General features: G+C 45.3%; 1 protein-coding gene across 1 annotated transcript in view; it reads right to left on the bottom strand.

The window, feature by feature from the left end:
- Positions 1–21,785, bottom strand: part of RMC1 (regulator of MON1-CCZ1) — a 319,509-nt gene that overhangs the window by 111,124 nt on the left and 186,600 nt on the right. Inside the window, exon 15 of the mRNA XM_086965645.1 lies at positions 635–751. Coding sequence (XP_086821771.1) covers positions 635–751 — 117 coding nt within the window. The remainder of the gene's footprint in view (positions 1–634; positions 752–21,785) is intronic.

Below are 21,785 nucleotides of genomic sequence, written 5' to 3'. Positions count from 1 at the left end.
CATTCTTGTGCTTACTCAACTATGACTAATGAAGATTCAACAGCCACGAAGCAGCATTTACCGCTTTAGAGGATACCTTTCTTCTGCCCTCAAACCCAGGGCTTTCCTCAGCAAAAGATGGCCAACATGACAGTTCAGTATAACCAGAAGAATGGCAACTATATTGTGCCTCTCACCATTCCTGCCCTCAAGACCTTCCCTTGCATGAGATCTTATGTCTGTGCTCTGCTCAGTAGACAGAGGATTCCCCAGTCAAGGACTGACACTGTTTGAGGTCCAGGACCTTGGAGCTCAGTAGAAGGTACAGCTCGTCTTCAAAATGACAAGTTCCCTTCCTGAACCATCACACTTCTTCACACTAAAGCTCAAGGTAGTCAATCTTCTCCATAGAAGCAGTAAATATTCATACAGTTTATTTAAAACCATGTTTCAAGACAGAGCTACAACCATAGAATAAGAAAAAAATCAAAAAAGTGTATATTTCTTCTAACAATGGATGAGTAAGAGCTAACCTTCGGTAGATTTTGCAGAGGAGGCTCAAGCCAGGTGCAAATTCACCAGACAGAAGACTAGTATCAGAATTTCGTAGGTGAACAAGGCAAACAGATACCTCTATTCTAATTAAGTGACATACCTTTTCAGTAAACACAGAAAGTACATGAGTGTACATATCAGACTGGTCGATGATGGCTTGGGTCTGTGGTGATCGCTTCATAAGCGAGTTGCCTCTGTTTTGTCCAGATTCAACTGCCTGCACAGGAAAAAAATGGAACACACAATAGCCTTTTCAGAGGGTCAAACAATGCATGTTTCAGGACTGGTTGTGTTTAATAAAGCTGAAATGTAGGTAGGGCTGGCGCACAGCGATTTTGAAAAAAGGTTTCCCTTGAATTTTAAGGTGCTATACAAGTGATGTCAGGCGTCCCTCGACATCCAATGTAACAGTCAAGAGTTGTGGGGTCAGTGAACCACTGATCCCATCCTTGTATGCACACTATAGTTCCTCTATGAATCACAGAGGATTCAGAGACTTTAGGTGATGATTTCAATTTTAGGTTTATTCATAAACTTCTTTGGTTTAAATCACTGACATTCTTCGTTTGCACAATGCGATACAATCCTTATGTACATCCAATGCATTTCGGGGTTAATATACACCCCTTCATCAGGGAAAGGACACTGTAATCAAAAACATAGGCATCATAAATAATATCCCTATAGAGCGTATGCTCAACATAAGTAAAAGCATGAGTGAAAACATGACCTGTATCAAGGTGGGGATTGGCGCTAGTGGACAAGGTGATTGACGTTTATGGGGTTCACCTTAATGTAGCCCGAATGATCCCGTGTAAAAAATATTGCGTGCAAGGTCGGCGGAGCTCTGCTTACGTGTATCACTTAAATCATTTGCGCACGGTCCTGTGAATCAAAGCGTAGGGAAAGGTGCATTAGTCATCGGTTTATGGTGCGCAGAGTTTAAAAGCGATAACGTGATTCCCGGTGCTTACAAGGTCAGACTAACCTGTGTATCGTTAGTGAGTTCCTCCGTTCGTGGACGCTGGTCCGGGCGGAAACGCCATTGACCGCGTTTCATATCATTAAAAGGACGCGATCACGTGTGCTGTCCGGAAGAGGACGGGAGTGTTCTCAAATGTTAAAGGGACAGTGTAGTATTATTATGGACTCGGGTGAAATCTAAAACCAGGTACGGGTGGGAGGTTAGTATTGTGGTAGTGAAACTATGTATGAGGTGAGTGGGTGTGGGGTGACTTAAACATATACATGCCAAAAACTCTAATGTTAAGGAGTAAATTAGTCGGGTTTTTCATTTTATTTACCTTTTGAACACCCTGAATTTACTGTGGTTGATAATGCACATGATTGTTTGACCCGACTAATTTACTACTTAACATTAGAGTTTTTGGCATGTATATGTTTAAGTCACCCCACACCCACTCACCTCATACATAGTTTCACTACCACAATACTAACCTCCCACCCGTACCTGGTTTTAGATTTCACCCGAGTCCATAATAATACTACACTGTCCCTTTAACATTTGAGAACACTCCCGTCCTCTTCCGGACAGCACACGTGATCGCGTCCTTTTAATGATATGAAACGCGGTCAATGGCGTTTCCGCCCGGACCAGCGTCCACGAACGGAGGAACTCACTAACGATACACAGGTTAGTCTGACCTTGTAAGCACCGGGAATCACGTTATCGCTTTTAAACTCTGCGCACCATAAACCGATGACTAATGCACCTTTCCCTACGCTTTGATTCACAGGACCTTGCGCAAATGATTTAAGTGATAAACGTAAGCAGAGCTCCGCCGACCTTGCACGCAATATTTTTTACACGGGATCATTCGGGCTACATTAAGGTGAACCCCATAAACGTCAATCACCTTGTCCACTAGCGCCAATCCCCACCTTGATACAGGTCATGTTTTCACTCATGCTTTTACTTATGTTGCGCATACGCTCTATAGGGATATTATTTATGATGCCTATGTTTTTGATTACAGTGTCCTTTCCCTGATGAAGGGGTGTATATTAACCCCGAAATGCATTGGATGTACATAAGGATTGTATCGCATTGTGCAAACGAAGAATGTCAGTGATTTAAACCAAAGAAGTTTATGAATAAACCTAAAATTGAAATCATCACCTAAAGTCTCTGAATCCTCTGTGATTCATAGAGGAACTATAGTGTGCATACAAGGATGGGATCAGTGGTTCACTGACCCCACAACTCTTGACTGTGTTTAATAAAGAACAGACAAGAAGCATCTGTGTGTCATACCAAACATGTCAGACAAAAGGATAATGCATGACCATGAACAAGTTGCTTTCTACAAGCATGCATACTTAGTTTTATAATTCACATGGCAATTTCATTATGCTGAATAATTAAAACTGCATTTAACTTATGTCTGTACCAATACAGAATGAACTACGTAGATTCTTCAGGAAGGTTATCAAGAAGTAAAGCATGTACCCGTCTCTGATTCAGCATTATTCAGGTGAAAGACAGTTTACATTTATATGGACAAAAGTTTACCTAGTATCTCTTTGAACAATAACTCGGAAAAATCTGGTAGCACCCTGAAGTACGAGTAAACACTTATTATTAAGCTGTATAATCCAGATCTTTCTAAATTCAGCACTATAAATGCATGGCAAATCCCTGAAAATAGGGCTTCATTGTAATACAAACACGACCCCAAACATTGTGAGGAACAAAAAACGGGGGTCGACTACTACGGCAGCAAGCCGATACCAGAGGATCAAGGACTCATTACTCAAATGTACCCACATTATCAATCTACAATTCATATTACAGTGCATTTATCAGAAAGACTATTTATAAAAAGGAGAACTTTGCAGAGGGGCACACAATGATGATGATTAGAGATTTTAGCATGGCCATAGTGCCATGTTGGAGTCATGTTCAAGGACCTTACAACTGAATTATAGAAATGTAGTTAGACCGTCTCTGGTGGACAACCAAATATTTGTGAAGAAGTAAAATGTTACTTACTCTGTAAGCATCTGTCCGTTGCATGTAGTGCTGTCAATTCACATGCTGTGCATACTCCTGCCATCTAATGTTGGGCCTGGATGTGTGCAAGTTGTTTATCTTCATAGACATCTTTCAAGTCACGAGGTACACAGTCTCCTCCTCTTGTTTGTAATGCGCATGGTCACCAACTCTATTATTAGATTATTTTCCCGCAAGGCAGGTGAGGACAGAAAGTGAAGTGAAGAGTTGCATAGGGAGATGTCCATGCAAAAGAGGGCAAAACAATAGTATAGGAAACTACAAAGGCCGTAGGTGTCCAGGGAGGAGGGTGGGCACATGTGAATCTCCAACACTACATGCACACCAACTGATGCCTACAGGGTAAGTAACATTTTCCATTCAAGGCATGTGTGGCTTTAGATACAGATGCTGGGCATAGATTGTAAAGAGTCCTCCCAAAAGTTGTGGCTAGCCTGTGGGTTTTGCAGTAGATTGAAAGAGTTTACGAAGTATTGCCTGGCTAACACTGGCTTGTTGGCAGGCTAGCACAACCACTCAGTAACGTTTTGTAAAAGTGTGTGGTGTGGACCAGGAAGCTGCTTCACCTGTGTCAGCTATTGGAATGTTCCCCAGGAATTCCAAAGAGATTTCCCCCTTGTTGAGTGGGCGCTAGCAGGAACGCGCAAAGTCCTCTTAGCTTTAGCATAGCATGTCTGGATGCATCTCACGATCCATCCGGGAATGCTTGATTTGGACAATACCTTTCCTTTATAGGGTTGGGGGGAAGCAACAAAGAGTTGTTGTGTGTTCCTAAATGGTTTAGTTCAGTCAATGTAGTACACAAGGGCTCATTTCACATCCAAAGTATGGAGAGCCTGTTGTGCAACTAAGCCAGGTTGTGGGAAGAATATAGTGAGTTCAATGGATTAAGATAGAACTGGAAGATTAACTTAGGGAGGAAGCTAGGGTTAGTGCAGAGGACAACCACGTTCCTATGTACTGGGAAGAAAGATTCTTCTAAGGTTAGTTAGTGCCTATAGCTCACTGACACACCTGAGTGAAGTGATGGCAACTCGAAAAGTCACCTTCCAAGAGAAGAACTGAAGGGGGCAGAAGTGGAGGGGCTCAAACTGAGGACCCATGAAACGGTCAGTACAATATTGAGGTTCTATGCCAGGGACGATGGAACCCAAGGGAGAATGACACTCTTGAGATACTCCACGAAAGGCTTAATGACTGGAATTCTGAAGAGAGAGATGTGTTGCTTGTTCTGAAGAAAGACAGCCACAGCAGGCAGGTGTACCCGTATGGAGGTGAAGGCCAGGCCGCAAACCTGCACCACGTGAAGCAGGTAGCAGTCAATATCTTGTACTGTAGCCATTAAAGGGTCAATATGTTTTGAGTGACAGTAGTACACAGACCTCTTCCACTTGGCTGCATGACTGACTTGGGTGGTAGGTCTATGTGCTTCCTTGAGAATGCTCATGCATTCAAGTGGAAGATTAAGGTACCCAAATTCCAGGATCTCAGAAGCCAGCTCGCAAGGTTGAGAGACCTGGAGTCAGGGTGCCTGATTTATCCATGGTTCTGCTGGAGAGCTTCTTGTGCTGAACCAGAGAGAGTTCGAGCAGAGTCCTGAACCAGAGCTGACTGGCCCATGTGGGAGCCACCAGGATGAGGGATTGAATTTGAAACTTACGAGCGCAGCAGCGTGCTCACAGCCACGATCGAGACCACCACCTGAGATTAATTCAGGTTGTGTGTTTTTAAACAGCACTGTTTGCCGACGGTAGCTTGCTCCTAGCAACAGAAGCGCAGCTCACTGTATTTTAATCGTTATCACTGTATCTGATTTTAAAAGATATTTGCACTTAGTATTGAACCTCATTGTGTCACCATTTAATTCGCTGTATCACTCACCTAATTGTACCAGGCGTGTTCTACTTCTCCACCACCAAAAGTTTGGCAGTGTGGAGGGAACGAGCGCCACACCCGGAAGACTCCCCCCTCCACTTCCGGTGTGCCACCACCTCCTGCAAGGTTAGCTGTGTAGCTCTCCGCCTCCCGATGGGAACATAAGACCTGAAGGGTGCTTCTGCCAGGTAGATTGAATTTGAAACTTACGAGCGCAGCAGCGTGCTCACAGCCACGATCGAGACCACCACCTGAGATTAATTCAGGTTGCGTGTTTTTTAACAGCAGTCTCGCTCCTGTTTGCCGACGGTAGCTTGCTCCTAGCAACAGAAGCGCAGCGCACTGTATTTTAATCGTTATCACTGTATCTGATTTTAAAAGATATTTGCACTTAGTATTGAACCTCATTGTGTCACCATTTAATTCGCTGTATCACTCACCTAATTGTACCAGGGGTGTTCTACTTCTCCACCACCAAAAGTTTGGCAGTGTGGAGGGAACGAGCGCCACACCCGGAAGACTCCCCCCTCCACTTCCGGTGTGCCACCACCTCCTGCAAGGTTAGCTGTGTAGCTCTCCGCCTCCCCTCCGGTACATAAGGCGATGCACCCAGTCAAGCGCAGCGGGCGCGCCGTCAGCGCGCCAGAGTCATGCCCGTCTGCGCCCGTCCGCGCCTGGGCCGTGCCGCGTGCCATCTCCCCTGGCCCAACCTCTCCCCACCATATCTACAGCTCTGCGCAATTGCATATACTCAGACCCTCTCTACTGCTACCACACACTCCCCCTCAATTCTTTCTTTCAGAACACATTTGTGGACCATCCATCTGTTAACTCTGCACACGTCCCCCCCCCCCAAACAAAGAGTATGTAAACCACTACAGGCGGCTCTCATAAATGCACTCTCCCTCCCAAAACACCATCTTGACATTTTGGAACTTATTTCAGCACACTCTCTGGACATACTGTTTGTCACAGAGACGTGGGGAGACGCGGCAGCTGACCCTGACTTCACGGCGGCTCTTCCACCTGGCTTCTGTGTCAATCTGTTAGACAGACCCAAAAAAGAGGGAGGCGGCTTGGCCATCATATACAGAGAACACCTCCGCACTAGTACCTCCCCCCTCCCCAACATGGAATGCGAAGCACTCTCGTTTACGATCACCCTCTCTGGCAACCAGTCACTCACAGGGATTCTAGTCTACCGTCCTCCAGGTTCTCGCCCCAAATTCCTAGCTAACATCAACAGCCTCTAAGAGAATGCTGCTGGGAAATCTAATTTCACTATTCTAGGCGACTTTCATTTCCACCTAGAGGCCAAAACTGACACCGACACCACCTTTCTCCTGGAAGACATGGCAGCCGCAGGACTTATCCAACTAGTCGTGGCACCCATGCATACTGCAGGGCACACCCTTGACGGGATATTCAGCAACAACACAGACATTGCCTACTCCTCACAATTGCCCCTCACCTGGACCGACCATTCAGCGGTACTGTTCCACATTAATTTTAAATCACCCACGGTCCCTCCATCCAAATCCGTGGCACCAGTCACATCGAGGAACTGGAGAAACATCAATATTCCCGAACTAGCGGCTACTCTTGTAACTGCATTAGACTCTTCTGACACTGATCCAGTCACATCCTCCAGTAACTATCTTACGCACCTTAATACTGCAATAAATTATCAGGCACCACTGAAAACAACCTATCCAAACCGTACCTCCCCGTCAGCACCTTGGTTCTCCGAAAACCTGCGCCTGCAGAGACAATTCTGCAGTAATTTAGAAAGAAACTGGCGCAAACATTACAACCCCACTGTCCAAATCACATACAAAAACGCGCTTACTAAATACAAGCAGCAGCTAGCAACTGAGAAAAGCAGTTATTATGTTACCCAGATCACATCAGCAGAAAATTCCACCAGAAAGCTCTTTCAGGTGGTCAACCATCTGGCCAACCCTCCCGCACCACCTGAAAACACCTCACAAGAACTTTGCAATTCTCTGGCAGACTTTTTTACTGACAAAGTCACCTCCATATTTTCTGCATTCACCCCTCAAACTATACCCATGATAAACACTTCTGTCTCCACCCCTTCCTCCATCACCCGATCTTTTCCACTTTTCCATCCTGTCACACTTGAACAAATCTCCCATCTTATTACAACCACCAAATCAGGCTCACCACTTGACCCATGCCCTCCCTCCATCCTCAACCTCATTCCGGAGGCAATCTCACCAGCCTTAGCAAACATATGCAACAACATGTTCCAAACAGGTATCTACCCAGCAGTGTGGAAAAAAGCAATGATCAGACCCCTTTTAAAAAAAACTTCCCTTGACCCCACTGATCCAGCTAGTTACAGACCTATTGCCTGCCTACCTTTCCCAGCTAAAATCTTTGAGAACCTCATGAACCAACAATTATCACACTACATTCACACCCACAACCTTCTGGACGATACACAATTTGGCTTTAGGAAAGGCCACGGAACAGAGACGGCACTCATCAAGGCAGCGGACGAGATAAGACACACCATGGACAAGGGAGGAGCGGCAGTCCTGGTGTTGTTGGACTTATCCTCGGCCTTCGACACGGTCGACCACAACATCCTGATCGACCGTGTCACAGCCATGGGTGTGGTACATAAAGCTAAGGATCTCATCGCCTCATTCCTACATAACCGTTCCCACAATCACAAACTAGGACCCTTTCTATCACTTCCCCTCTCCCTTCCCTGCGGTGTACCACAGGGCTCCTCGCTAAGTCCGACCCTCTTTAACATCTATGTGTCGGACTTGGCGAGGGTGATTAAGGAACATGGCATCAGCCTCACTACCTATGCTGATGACACTCAGTTAGTCCTTTCAATACACCAGGACGGAGACAGGGTGGCCGCCAATTTCCAAGAGGGAATGTTGGCCATCAGTTCCTGGATGGCGGCCAACTGTCTCAAACTGAATTCCAACAAGACTGAGATCATGACCTTTGGTAAACTTGAGCCCTGTTGGTCCCCTCAGTGGTGGCCAAACGATTTAGGCACTCCTCCCACACCGGTCACTAAAGTGAGAAACCTCGGAGTCATCTTTGATGATCGGCTTCTTTTTAACCATCATGTTAATAATGTTGTCTCTGCCTCTTTCTTCACCCTGAGGAAAATAAAAAAGCTCCTACCCTTTATCCCAACCTCAGCTGCAAAGACCCTAATCACTTCCCTGGTATTTTCAAAAACTGACTACTGTAACTCCCTACTCCTCAACACCCAGGAAAAGGTGCTCAAAAAACGTCAGTTGGTACAGAACGCCGCAGCCAGGCTTCTGCTTAACATCCCTAAACACAATTCCATCTCCCACTCCATTCGCAAACTCCACTGGCTTCCTGTGAGGTGCCGCATTAAGTTCAAGGCCCTCTGCATAGCATACAAGGCCATTAACAACTCTGGTCCTCTGTTCCTGAAACACGCCTTTAGACCTTTAGAAGCATTTAGAACACGTTGTTCCTCATCAGCCCACTTCCTCAACGTGCCACGCACAAAAAAGGTCACTTGGGGTGACAGAAGCTTCACAGTTGCCACTGCCAAACTGTGGAACTCACTCCCCCTCAGTATTAAGACATGCCCTACACTGCTCAGCTTCAGAAAACAACTTAAAACGTGGCTGTTTGCACAATAATTGCCTTGCCTGTTCAGTTAGATCATCAAAGCGCCGAGACACCCCTGAGTATTTGCGCGCTGTAAAAATCGCAAAAATAAATAAATGTCTGCCAAAGCCTCTGAATCGCAATTAGAAGTAGTGGTAGAGATGGAAAAGCGTAGGCAAATATCCCTGACCAAATCAACCACAGTGTATTGCCATTGGAATGTGGATGTTGGAACCTTAAGGCAAAGTTTGGGCATTTGGCGTTTTCTGCTGTGGTGCAGAGGTCTATCTCTGGGAAGCCCGATCGCCGGAAATAATATAGGAGGAATTTTAGGAGGAGTTCCCTCTTGTTGACATTATTTCTGAGAAAGTTTAGCAAAGTTGTTGTCCATTGCCAGAAGGTACTATGCCAGTAGATGTATTTTGTGGTGTAGAGCCCACTGCCAAATGCTCTGGGCTAGCTGCAAGAACTGGGGAGATCAGCTGGCACCCTGTTTCTGAAGGTAACACATGGCTGTCATATTGTCATCCAGATGAGAAAAACCTTACCTGGCAGGTGAAGTAGGGCAGCGTTCAACATTAGGTGAACGGCTAGGAGTTCCAGGAAAATGATGTGGAATCCCTGGTGTCTGGGATCCAATTGGCTTGGACAACCGGGTTCTGTTAAGTACGCACCCATTCCTGTAAGGGAGGTGTCTGTTGTAATGCTCCTCCGCAGAACAAGTTCAAGAAAAGGCCACCCCTTGCAACAGGTTGTTGGTGTTTTACCACTTCAGGGAGCGACAAGTGCAGGAGTAAATCAACACTAGATCATCCCAATAGACCTTCAATTGAGACCCCTGTTGTGCTAAGCATTCTTGCAATGAACACATATGCAACCTGGCATGGGGCACTATGGAAATGCAGAAGGCCATCATGTCGAGGAGGCGCAGGACTGTCCTAACAATACCTGGCAATCTGGTTGGAAAATCAGATCAGTGCCTGAAAGCAGTGGATCCTGGTAAGGTTTGGATAGGCCATGCCAACCTCTGAGTTGAGAATTGGTCAAAGATAGGCCTTGATCTGCAAGGGTTGGAGAAGGGATTTCACGACGTTAATGGTAAACCCTAACTCATTTAAGAGGTTTATCGTGATTTGTGTGTGTTTGTGGCATTGGGTGGCAATCTTGATCAGCGAGTCTTCCAGGTAGGGGAAGACATGGATGCCTTGTCTGTGCAGATGAGCGCCCACCACCGCAAGGCACTTAGTGAACACTCGGGGTGCAGTGATAACCCCGAAAGTTAACACTTTGAACTAGTAATGCTTTCTATTCACCACAAACCTGAGATAACAGTGATGCACCTGGTGTCCTGGTACGTGGAAATAGGAGTCCATCAGGTTAAGAATGGTCATGAAGTCGCCTTGTTGCAGAAGCAGAATTACATCCTGAAGGGTAGCCATCAAAGGGAAGTGTTCTGAGAGTATGTATTTGTTTAGAGGCCTGAGGTCCAAAATGAGTCTGAGGGAACAGTACTTTTTTGTAATTAGGATGTACAGAGTATACTCCCATGCCCTGTTGATGATGTGGGGCAGGTTCTATAACCTCTATGAGAAAGAGCGCCTGGACCTCTTCCCTGAGTAGCCTTTGGAGTTCTGGGGAGAGTCTGTGTTTGCAAGGTGGAATCGTGGGAGGCGTGGAAGTGAGCTCCAGACAATAACCGTGTTGGATAACATCCAACACACACTGGTCTGAGTTGACATTCCACCATGTGGAAAAGAACCTGTGAAGGCACCCTGCAACAGGTGTTGTGTAATCAGGGGTGAGGGGAGGCAAGTCAAGGTTTGGTGGTGGTGGCAGGTCCTTGGGGGAGCCACCTTTACCTATGCGTTTTGAATTGTTGCCTCTGTAGGATCCAATAAAGTGACCTTTGTGGGAGAGGATTGATGGGCCTGTGAACGCTGATAAGGCATGGAGGTATCCGGGAGGTGGCATTCGAGCCTCCACATTAGGGTGTGCAATGAAAGGAGCAGCGATGAGCAGGTGCTTGAAGGGTACCCATAGCCTTTGAGGTCTCCGTATCTTTAAAAAAAAAATTCTAGCATATGTTCAACCTATGGCTGAATAAATGTTGGCCATCCAATGGCAGGTTGAGCAGGTTCTGCTGGACCTCCAGCTTGAAGCCAGACATATGGAACAAGGCGTGCCTGCGTAAGAGGTCACTGAAGTGAACCCCCCTGGCAGCAGTATCGGTGGCATCTAATGCGTAGCGGGTAGTAGTGTTGGAGATCTGTTCCCCTCAGACACAATCTCATAGCCCCTTTCCTGTGCTCCCTCAGCAGCGGCGGTCTTGTATTTCTTGACCACTCTGGGTGTAATGACTGCAACGTGGACAGGGTCTTGAACAATGTTGGGGTATGGAACAGTATACCTCTGAGAATGGGGGGTACTGGGTGGAAGAGAGGGTCTCAAATAGAAATTCCTCCTCCAGAGGCTCAGTTATGGAAGGAAGAAGACCTACCAATTAGTTATAGCTAGGACATGGAGGTGGAGGGGCAGGCAGGGTACACGTCAGGTTACTTGCCCCTCGGTGGGTCTGTACTATAGGAGTCCCAGGGGGCACCGCACTGAGGGGTGTCGAAGGTGCTCTATGGCCCCCATGTAAGAGTGAAGTGACCCCTAATGTGTATAGGCAAGCGGGTCACCTGGAGAAGCAGGTGGGGAAGATGAGCAGTGTGGAGCAGGGTGAGGTGATGGGTGCATGAAAGTTAAAGGTAGATGCCAGGATTGCATAAGGTCTTATACTATGAAATGCCCTTAGACCAGGGTCTTCAATCTGTGGGGCGCGACCCCCAGGGGGATCGTGGAGTCCTGAGAAGGGGGTCGCAGATTGTCATTTTGCCTTAGTGGCGTCGAGCTGATTGAGGGTGCTCACGGCGGAGGCCTAATTCACACAGAGGGGTGAAAAACAGCAAAGCCTCATTAACAAGTAAAAGGTCTTTTAAAGACCTGTGAAGTACTCGGGTGCGGCTTTCTGTGTGTCCCTGAAGGCGTTTCAACCCAGCTCACACACACGAGGGGGGGGGGGGAGAGCTGGGGGGCAGGGGAGGGTGGCTGGAGGAGGAGGCTGTAGCCCTTTGAGTTCTATGGATGTTGCGCGCCTGGTCCCTCCTGTAAAGCACAAAGCACAAACCATCATCCCTGGCGCCTGTGTGGGAGAAATGTGCCTGAGAGTCTGTTCTTCAGGTGAGATGTTGTTACAGCCTGTCTGCCCTCGCCCCCAGCAGGGAGGCACAGGGATACCCTCCCATGAGAGAGGAAGAAGAAGGAAGAAGACGCAGGGAGATACTGACCCCCCTGCTCTCCCCATGAGAGAGGCACAGAAAAGGTGGGTGGATGAATGGATGAAAGGGTGGATGGATGAAGGATGGATGGATGGATGGATGGATGGATAAAAGGTTGCATGGATGAATAATGGATGGATGGATGAGTGAAAAGGTGGGTGGATGAATGATGGGTAAATGGATGGATGGATGACAGGGTGGATAGATGAAGGATGGATGTATGGATGGATAAAAGGTTACATGGATGAATGATGGATGGATGGATGTGTGAAAAGGTGGGTGGATGGATGATGGGTGAATGGATGGATGAAAGGGTAGATGGCTGAAGGATGGATGTATGGATGGATAAAAGGTTGCATGGATCATGATGGATGGATGGGTGAAAGGGGGGGTGGATGAATGATGGATGGATGAAAGGGTGGATGGATGAAGGATGAATGTATGGATGTAAGGATGAAAGGGTGGATGGATGTATGGATGGATAAAAAGTTGTATGGATGAATGATGGATGGATGGATGGATGTGTGAAAAGGTGGGTGGATGAATGGATGGATCAAAGGGTGGATAGATGAAGGATGTATGTATGGATGGAAGGAAGGAAAAATGAAACGGTAGATGGATGAAGGATGGATGTATGGATGGATAAAAGGTTGCATGGATCATGATGGATGGATGTGTGAAAAGGTGGGTGGATGAATGATGGGTGAATGGATGGATGAAAGGGTGGATGGATGAAGGATGGATGAAAGTGTGGATGGATGTATGGATGGATAAAAGGTTGCATGGATGAATGACGGATGGATGTGTGAAAAGATGGGTGGATGAATGATGGATGAATGGATGGATGAAAGGGTGGATGGATGTATGGATGGATGTATGGATGGATAAAAGGTTGCATGGATCAAGATGGAAGTGTGAAAAGGTGGCTGGATGAATGTTGGGTGGGTGGATGGGTGGGTGGATAGATGGATGGAAGGGTGGATGTATGAATGAAAGGGTGGATGGATGAAGGATGGATGGATGGGTGGATGAAAGGGTGGATGGGTGGATGAAAGGGTGGATGGATGAAGGTTGGATGTATGGATGGAAGGATGAAAAGGTGGATGGATGAAGGATGGATGAAAGTGTGGATGGATGATGGATGGATGGAAGGATGAAAGGGTGGATGGATGAAGGATGGATGTATGGATGGATAAAAGGTTGCATGGATGGATGTGTGAAAAGGTGGGTGGATGGATGGATGATGGATGGATGTATGGAAGGATGGATGGGTAAAGGATGGATGTATGGATGCAAGGATGAAAGGGTGGATGGATGTATGGATGGAAGGATGAAAGGGTGGATGAATGAAGGATGGATGGATGTGTGAAAGTGTGGGTGGATGAATGGTGGATGAATGATGGATGGATGGATGGATGTGATGAGGTCTAACAGGCGCATCTATGGTTGTCGATAGTTGTTGATGATGTGGAGTACCATTTCTAGAAACTTTTGTTGGAAGGGGGTCCTTAAGCCTAAAAAGGTTTTATAAGGGGGTCTCGACATCAAAAAGTTTGAAGACCTCTGCCTTAGACATAGTTAGAGATCTGAAACCACCCACAAGTGGTTCGCGAAAGTGAGCAATTAAGGCTTGCTTTCAACAGAATTCATTACAGAACAGTGGTTGAGACTGAAGATTATCAGGAATAGTCGTTCACTTTATGCAAAAGGGCTGTTCCTTTCCCTTTTACTCTCCCCAAGCTGTATTTGCAGCATCACTCCCGGCACTCTGAAGTAAATGAAAGGTGAAATGCACCACTTTCCAAAACCTCTGATTAAATAAATGTTTGTCTTAGCGCCTTCCTTCAAAGACACATGAATGGGTTTTGTGAGAATGGCTGTGTGTCAGGACAATTGTCTGAAAGGAAGGGTACTCGCATTTATTAGGGAAAAAGAGTCTGCACATTCCATCACTTAATCATGTGAACACAAGGCAGGTTCAATTCACACCATTTGGTGAAAAACATAAGTGATTTGGCTTTACAGGTCCTATGTGAGAACGCATAGCTGTATACTCATAAAAGGAAAACCTTGCATACACAGTTTTGGTTTTTATTGGTTAAGAGGTCTCTGGTACAGAATAAAAAAGGTCCGCATTAGAAACATTGGACCAAGTTTTTGATGGTCACTTTGAGGAAGGACATTAAACCAGTAACTTTTTTATCAGAAAAAGATTCAGAAAACTAATAGCCTTCGCCAGAATCCAATCAAAGACCTAGCTGTTTGTTATTATATATCACAATCCCCATGTTAATGCTGAAGCATTATTTTATTCACACAACTGATGCCATCACTGAAAAACATTTACAATAAGTGGGAAAAATGGCTTTCCAGCAGGAGAATAGAGATTCCAGGAAGGTTGCCTAAGACACAAAGTATTGTGGCATGCTTCATGATAAGCGAGCTATGCACACCAGAGTAGGTAAATACTACTCTGCTGGACTCAACCTATGACGGGCGTTCTTAGAGAAATATTTCCTGGAATAAAGAATGGGTCAGTTAAATAAAAATATCTCGAGGTTTTTTTCCCCAAAGGAGTTTCCTTTATTTGTTGGGAATGTTATATGTGATTAAAGATAAAAATGGAACTAAAATGGTTCAAATACCCATATGGATTAAACCAACATGTTTTGGCTGGATTCTATGCCCTTTCAAATCAACAGCCTCCTTCAGGACTCCTACACTCCCAGCCTAATTAAACAAACGTTCAGTACACATAAATGAGGCCTAACGCTCTCATACTTGTGGTATTTTTCCGTTTTGGGAGGACCTGCCGGAAAGATCAGAATAAACACACAAAATCATAATTCAATTATTTCAAATGTTCAACTGATTAAGGGAAATTATGTGAATATGATGCCTGCACCCTCAAAATCATGAACACTGCAAAGCAAACCACAATCAGCGTGTGTAATCAATGCACCACACAACCACCTAGCACCAGTTTATTTATTTTATTTATTTTAGCTGTTTTATTACTACCAGAGTATCCTGGCGCGAAAAGAAAACAAGCATGTGGCCATCGGAGAAGAGTTATAAAAGCTAATAGGCAATTCTAAAAAGATAAGTTTTTAGTGCCTTCTTAAAAGGAACAAAATTTTCAATCGATCTCAAGGGTAGAGGTAGGGTGTTCCAAGTCCGAGCTGCGACAACAGCAAGCGAGTGGCCTCCCAGGCGTACTCGCTGAAAGCGGGGCACTCTCAAGAGATTACAGTCAGATGAGCGTAGAGGCCGAGTGGGAACATAGCGGATACATCTTTTCCTCAGGTAAGAAGGCCCAAGGTCATTGACTGCCTTAAATGCTAAGGTAAGGATTTTAAAAATTATCCTTTGCGCAATCGGCAGCCAATGTAGTTCCTTCATATGTATTCGCACGCTTTCTCTACTTGGAACTTTGCACAGCAAACGTGCCGTCGCATTTTGGATAATCTGCAGTCGGGCAACTAAGAAGGCCGGAGTTCCGCTAAAAAGAGAGTTGGCGTAGTCGAGCCGAGATAAAATTAAAGCCCTCGCAACCGACTCTCTTGCTGAAGATGGCAAATAAGGAAAGAACTTTCTCATGGCTTTAAGGGATCCGAAGCACACCCCTGTGAGTATTTTTATGTGTGCCTCGAATCTCAGATCCTCTCCAAACCAGACTCCCAAATTCTTTGCGGAGATAGTAACTGAGCCTGGTTGGGGAAAATCAGACGGCCACAAGAGTTCTCTGAAATTGGGCGGGAATTGGCCGTACAACAAAATTTCAGTCTTGTCTTCGTTGCACTTCAGCTGTGCCACTGCTAACCAGTTGAACACAGCGGAGAGGCACGAACGGACAACCTCTGTGTTAGTTGCTGCATCCTGCCAAGTAAATAAAAGCTGCATATCGTCTGCATACGCTATGATTTTTGCTCCCATTTGTTCGGCCAGCACAATAAGAGGGGTAAGGTATATATTAAAAAGCAGGGGGGCTCAATGTAGATCCCTGAGGAACCCCGGTAGTGAGGGGCCTAATTGAGGATGAAAAAGGTGGGATCCAAACCTGCTGAGACCTGTCCGATAGAAAAGACTTCACCCATTCCAATGCTGAACCCAGTACACCAATCTCAGCCAAGCGAGTCAGGAGGAGTGAGTGCGGGACAGTATCAAACGCGGCAGAGAGGTCCAATAAAATCAGAGCCGCTCTGCCGCCACTGTCCAAGCACTCCCAGTAAACCACCTACGCATGATACTGATAGTGGGTTCTTCACTCACATCTCTCCTACACTTACCCTTACTTAGCATGGATCTGGGCTTACCTGGTCAGTGTGGGGAGCACATCCTCTATAGTCACACTCTTAGTAAGGGGAGAAAATACATTTTATTCAATATCCCTCGTGGTAATTGTCATTTCCTAAATATATATTTTTGTTATTTTTATTGTTAAAACCCTGATGCCTCAGTCTAGGTTTTTAAAAAGACCCAGGAAGCATGTGGTAATCTATTCTTTAACACCTTGACTGCTGCAAGCTGAAGCTGTACCCTTCGTAGTAGTCCTTACTGGGGTACCAGAGCTGGAGAAGAACAAACGGGAGGGCTTTGCCCAGCTGAAAAAAATAAAATATCGCATTGGTTAAGTCTATACAGACCTATTGCAAATGATATCAATGGAGAAATTGTCCATGTCCGCCGCCTTCCTTGGTTGGGAGGAAGACCTAAAGATATTGAGGGAGACATAGTGGTCATTAATTTTAGAGACCAGAATGCCGTCCATTTTATACTTAACTGGTCTTCTGACCACGGTAGTAAATTTATTACCCCCGCCCTCTAACATATTTTTATCCTCGCTCAGTGGTGTTCCCACCCAATCATCAATCACAGCGAGCTCCTCCCCCCCATTATTGAGGCAAATGCTCTCAAACCCATATCGTCCACCTGTCTACAATAACGGCCCTATATTCAATGACAAGCATCCATCTATAGTAGTAGATCCGTATGGGTGGAATACTGTAGGCCCAAGGTACAACTCCCTAACACACAGGAGAATGGATCATCTCAAACCTTTTACACCCCTAGAGACCACCAACAGGTTTGACGTGGCCTGGAAGACTGTGACTGATGCCATCGAGCCACAGGGGGGGGGGGGTAAGGAATTCTGTGGAGATACAGGGAGAGACACGGGCGCAGGCACGGGGGAAAAAGGCTCAACAGATATTAACCCACCCAATGGGTATAATGCTACTTGTAACTCTGGTTGTAATACACGTAATTCTGGGCAGCTTCAATGTAACTCAGATACTCCTACCCCGGCCAATGGAAGTACAACACCCACTCGACTATCTGAAGACCCCGTGCCTGGGGAAGTAATTCACATCCATACCATACCCCCACCACCTATTGAGGCTGTTAGTTTAACAGAACGGGGTTATAAGATGGCGAGTTGGAATATTGCTGGGTGGAATAATAAGATAGATCGTCTAGGATGGTTAGAATTTATAACCCAATTTGACATCCTGTGTCTCCAGGAGACTTGGGCGGCCGAAGATGTCTATCTTGATGGGTATGCTGCCTATAACTGCCATGCACAGCCATCCAACATGGGGAGAGCCAGTGGCGGGATGGTGATATTGCTCTCTGTGAGGTTACCGGTTCGAGTGAAAATCCACCGGACTGTTGGTCTGCACTCTCAGTTGTTGTGGTTACAACATAGGAATGGGCGAAATGTTTTAGTAATAAACCACTACAACAATGTCTTTAACCACTCTAAAACAGCTATGGTTGATGAACTTGAAGCGGAGGTGGAAAGGCTATGTGGGCGCAGTGGTGTGTCCTTTGATATTTTGTGGGGTCGAGATTTCAACATCCACATGTGCCCATTTGCTGGCAAAAGGGTGTGTGGGTATGGGGGTGAGGTGGGGGAAGATCAGACCCATTTTTTACATTCGGTTTATGGGGAATCCCTAAACACTCTTATGCTTAAAATGGATTTATGCATCATGTTACCTGGTGTAGACAGTGAGGGAAATTCGGTACTGACCTTTATGGGTAGGAATTGTGCCACGGTTATCGACTACCTCATCGTCTCCTCCAGTATTACGGCTTTGTGTTCCTCACCCGTAATAGTAGACCCAGCCCTTAGCGACCATAACTGTCTAACAATGTATCTCTCCTTGTGGGGGGATAAAGTAAAGGCGTTACATGGTGCAGTGACAGATGTAGTTCCACATAGACCCAATGGCCCTAGAATTAAATGGGGTAGGCAAAATGAGGAACGTTTACTATGTACCATAGTGTCAGCCTGTATAGATGAGGTGGAATGCTGTCTTGAACCCGAAAAGGATAATGCTGATATTTTAGCTAGTTTTGAAATTATTAATAAAAACATTGCACAAATTTTAACTGGTATAAAACCAAAGGGCCCTAGGAATAATGGGGGATGGTTTAACAGGGAATGTACAAAATCCTTACAAAGACTTAAAGCCGCTCTTAAGGGTAAACCCAGGGATAAGGAAGCAGTTAAAACCCTGAGAAGGGAATACTCAATTCATCTGAGGGATAGGAAACAGGAACTAAGGGAAGAGGCCTGGAACAATCTGACTAAGGCAGTGGATCTTAAGGATGCCAAGCTTTTCTGGTCCACTGTCAACAGTCCCTTTCTCCAAAATGAAGAAGCCCCGGTAATGTCTGCTCAGGTGACTGAGGAACAATGGGTGGCTCATTTTACTAGTATTTTTAACCCTGAAGGACTAGTTGTAGGGGGTGATAGGGAGACTGTAGCTACTACCCCCCTACCTCTTAATATCACAGTCTCTGAGGTGGATGCTGCCATCCGGGTCAGTAAGGGGGGAAAGGCGCCGGGCCCTGATGGGGTACCCGTTGACCTTTATAAAGCCGAGGTTTCCATCTGGAGCCCATTGTTAACAAAGGTTTTTAATGCAGCTGCAATGACTGCGGCCCCACAGACTTGGGGGGAATCAATCATTATCCCAGTTTATAAAAAAGGGGAGAGGGGTGAGGCAAAAAACTATCGCCCGATTTCTCTCCTCACTGCTTCCCTAAAAATTATGAGTAGGGTATTACTGAGTCGTCTGGAGGAATGGGTTGAAGACAAAGGGATCCTTGCGGATTCCCAGTTTGGATTCCGCAAGGGGTTAGGCACCATAGAACAGTGCATTAATTTGGACCTCATTATAGGCAAATATACACGGGCTAAACAAGGCTCGTTGTTTCTTTGCTTTGCTGACCTGACCAGTGCCTTCGACCTGGTTGACCATGGCCTTCTGTGGTCAACCTTGTTGGACATGGGTGCTCCACAGGATATTATCTATTTCTTGGCCCAACTTTATAGGAATCTGACGGCTAAGATACGTTACGGGCAATCGGGGGAGTGTACACCTAGTATTAAAGTAGGCTCTGGAATTAGGCAGGGATGCGTCCTTGCACCTCTTCTTTTCTCCCTTTTTATTAATGCAATTGAGTCGGAACTACGGACCGTCAATGCAGATGCCCCGACCGCTGACGGCCTTTCCATCCCAATATTGCTTTATGCGGATGACGCGGTTCTGCTTTCACAAACCCCTCTTGGGCTGCAAAAACTTATGAATAAATTTGCAGATTTTATTAACGGGAGAAAATTAAAAATTAATAATTCAAAAACTTTTATAATGCCCTGTGGGAAGAAAATCAAAAACTTAAGGCCCTTTACAGTTATGGACCAAACTATACAAGTGGTGGACAAATTCTGTTATATGGGTATCACTTTTAACAGTGGGGGGATGTGGACACCTGAAATGATTAATGTAAGAGCCAATATGGCCAAGTGTTCTTTTGGCATATTTAAGTTTGCATCCAAGTTAGGCTCAAGACGGATACCAGACATGTTGTACCTATAAATGTGTTGCTCTGGCCCTATATGGCTCAGGAGTGTGGGGCCATTGTAATAACAACATGCTCCAGGTGTAGGAGAACAAATTTGTCAAAAAACTCTTGTGTTTACCATCTTCTGCCTCAACAAAGCTGATCCATCAGGAGGTTGGTCTAGAACATCTATCTGACTTGATCAGATTAAGACCCCTGTTAGTATGGAGATCTATATGGATTAAGGAACAGACGGGTTTCACAAGAAAGATTATTTTAGACTGTCTCCACATGGATAAATGTTACCGTATCCCTTGGCTTAACTATATTATTCGAACATTTAAAGATGTTTTTAATCTTACTGTGCGTGATAACCCTTTTTGCGTTTTAGATATCCCGAAGAGTGAGCTTAAACATGAATTTTTGAGGGTTAGCATGGTGAAGCGTAATGCAGCTACTGCTCAGTTCTCCACACGTTTTTTACGACAGATACACTAAGGTAGAAATGGGATTCTCAGGATACCTTAAATTGGTTACTATCCGATCCCACCAATACGTATTGACAAGATTACAGATGGGGATTGTTCATTTGCTTGTTGCGTATCCTGTAATGAAGACCTATACTACTGCCCCCTGTCCGTGTGACGGGACCACAAAGCAAAGCACAGAGCACTTTTTACTGTTATGCCCTCTTTATCTTCACCTTCGAAAAATATATCTGAAACCGCTTTTTAAAAAATATAATGTATCCACTATTGTATCGGCCATGGGGCTTTTATTTGGACTTGATTCGCAGGACATCTGTTTTTTTACTGCTGTATTCATTTTAAAAGCGATATGCTTGAGGAATAACATGCTTTTTGATATGTGATTAACTTAAAATTTTCTGTACCCTCATGTTTTATTACTTATGTATGTATGTACTTTTATGATTATTAATCAATGATCGAATAAAGTTTTTGAATGAATGAATGACTGCTGCAGTAATTCCCCCTCTGTGCTGCAGCTCCTTGAATCCTATTATTCATGACGAGCTCAGCTCGTCATCAGCACAGCTCAACTGTGCCTCATGACGAGCTGAGCTCGTCATGAGCATGGAAGGGGTTAATACGCAAAAATACTGCTAAGCTGACCTGTGTTGGATGAGAAGTGAATAGCTTGAGCCATCTGATAGTCACTTCTTTCTATCAATGAATAGGAAGAGTTTAGCCAAAGCCGAAGGCGCTTTAAAAAAAAGTGCAAACCCAGAAGTGTAATACCGTATTATATGACAGCATCTTATGATAAGAAATACTTATTTCAAGAACCTCCAATCAACCAATGAACAGCTCAGCTCTTTAGGATCCCGCTTTAGTCCACATTGGATGGCTTAAAATTCCCATGTAGAATATCTCCTTGACTCAAGCACATCCAGAGCTTTCATTCGAACACAGCTAATGACGTGGAAGACAGTCAGCAGGGGGGAGGATACACAACAAGCTTTTCTCGATCTAGCTGAATTCCTTTCTGCACAGCTGCAAACAATC

The sequence above is a fragment of the Lissotriton vulgaris genome, chromosome 4_1 (assembly GCF_964263255.1).
Source record: "Lissotriton vulgaris chromosome 4_1, aLisVul1.2, whole genome shotgun sequence".
Classification (NCBI taxonomy): domain Eukaryota; kingdom Metazoa; phylum Chordata; class Amphibia; order Caudata; family Salamandridae; genus Lissotriton; species Lissotriton vulgaris.
The sequence above is the reverse complement of the archived record's forward strand: the minus strand, read 5'-3'. Positions and strand labels throughout refer to the sequence as shown.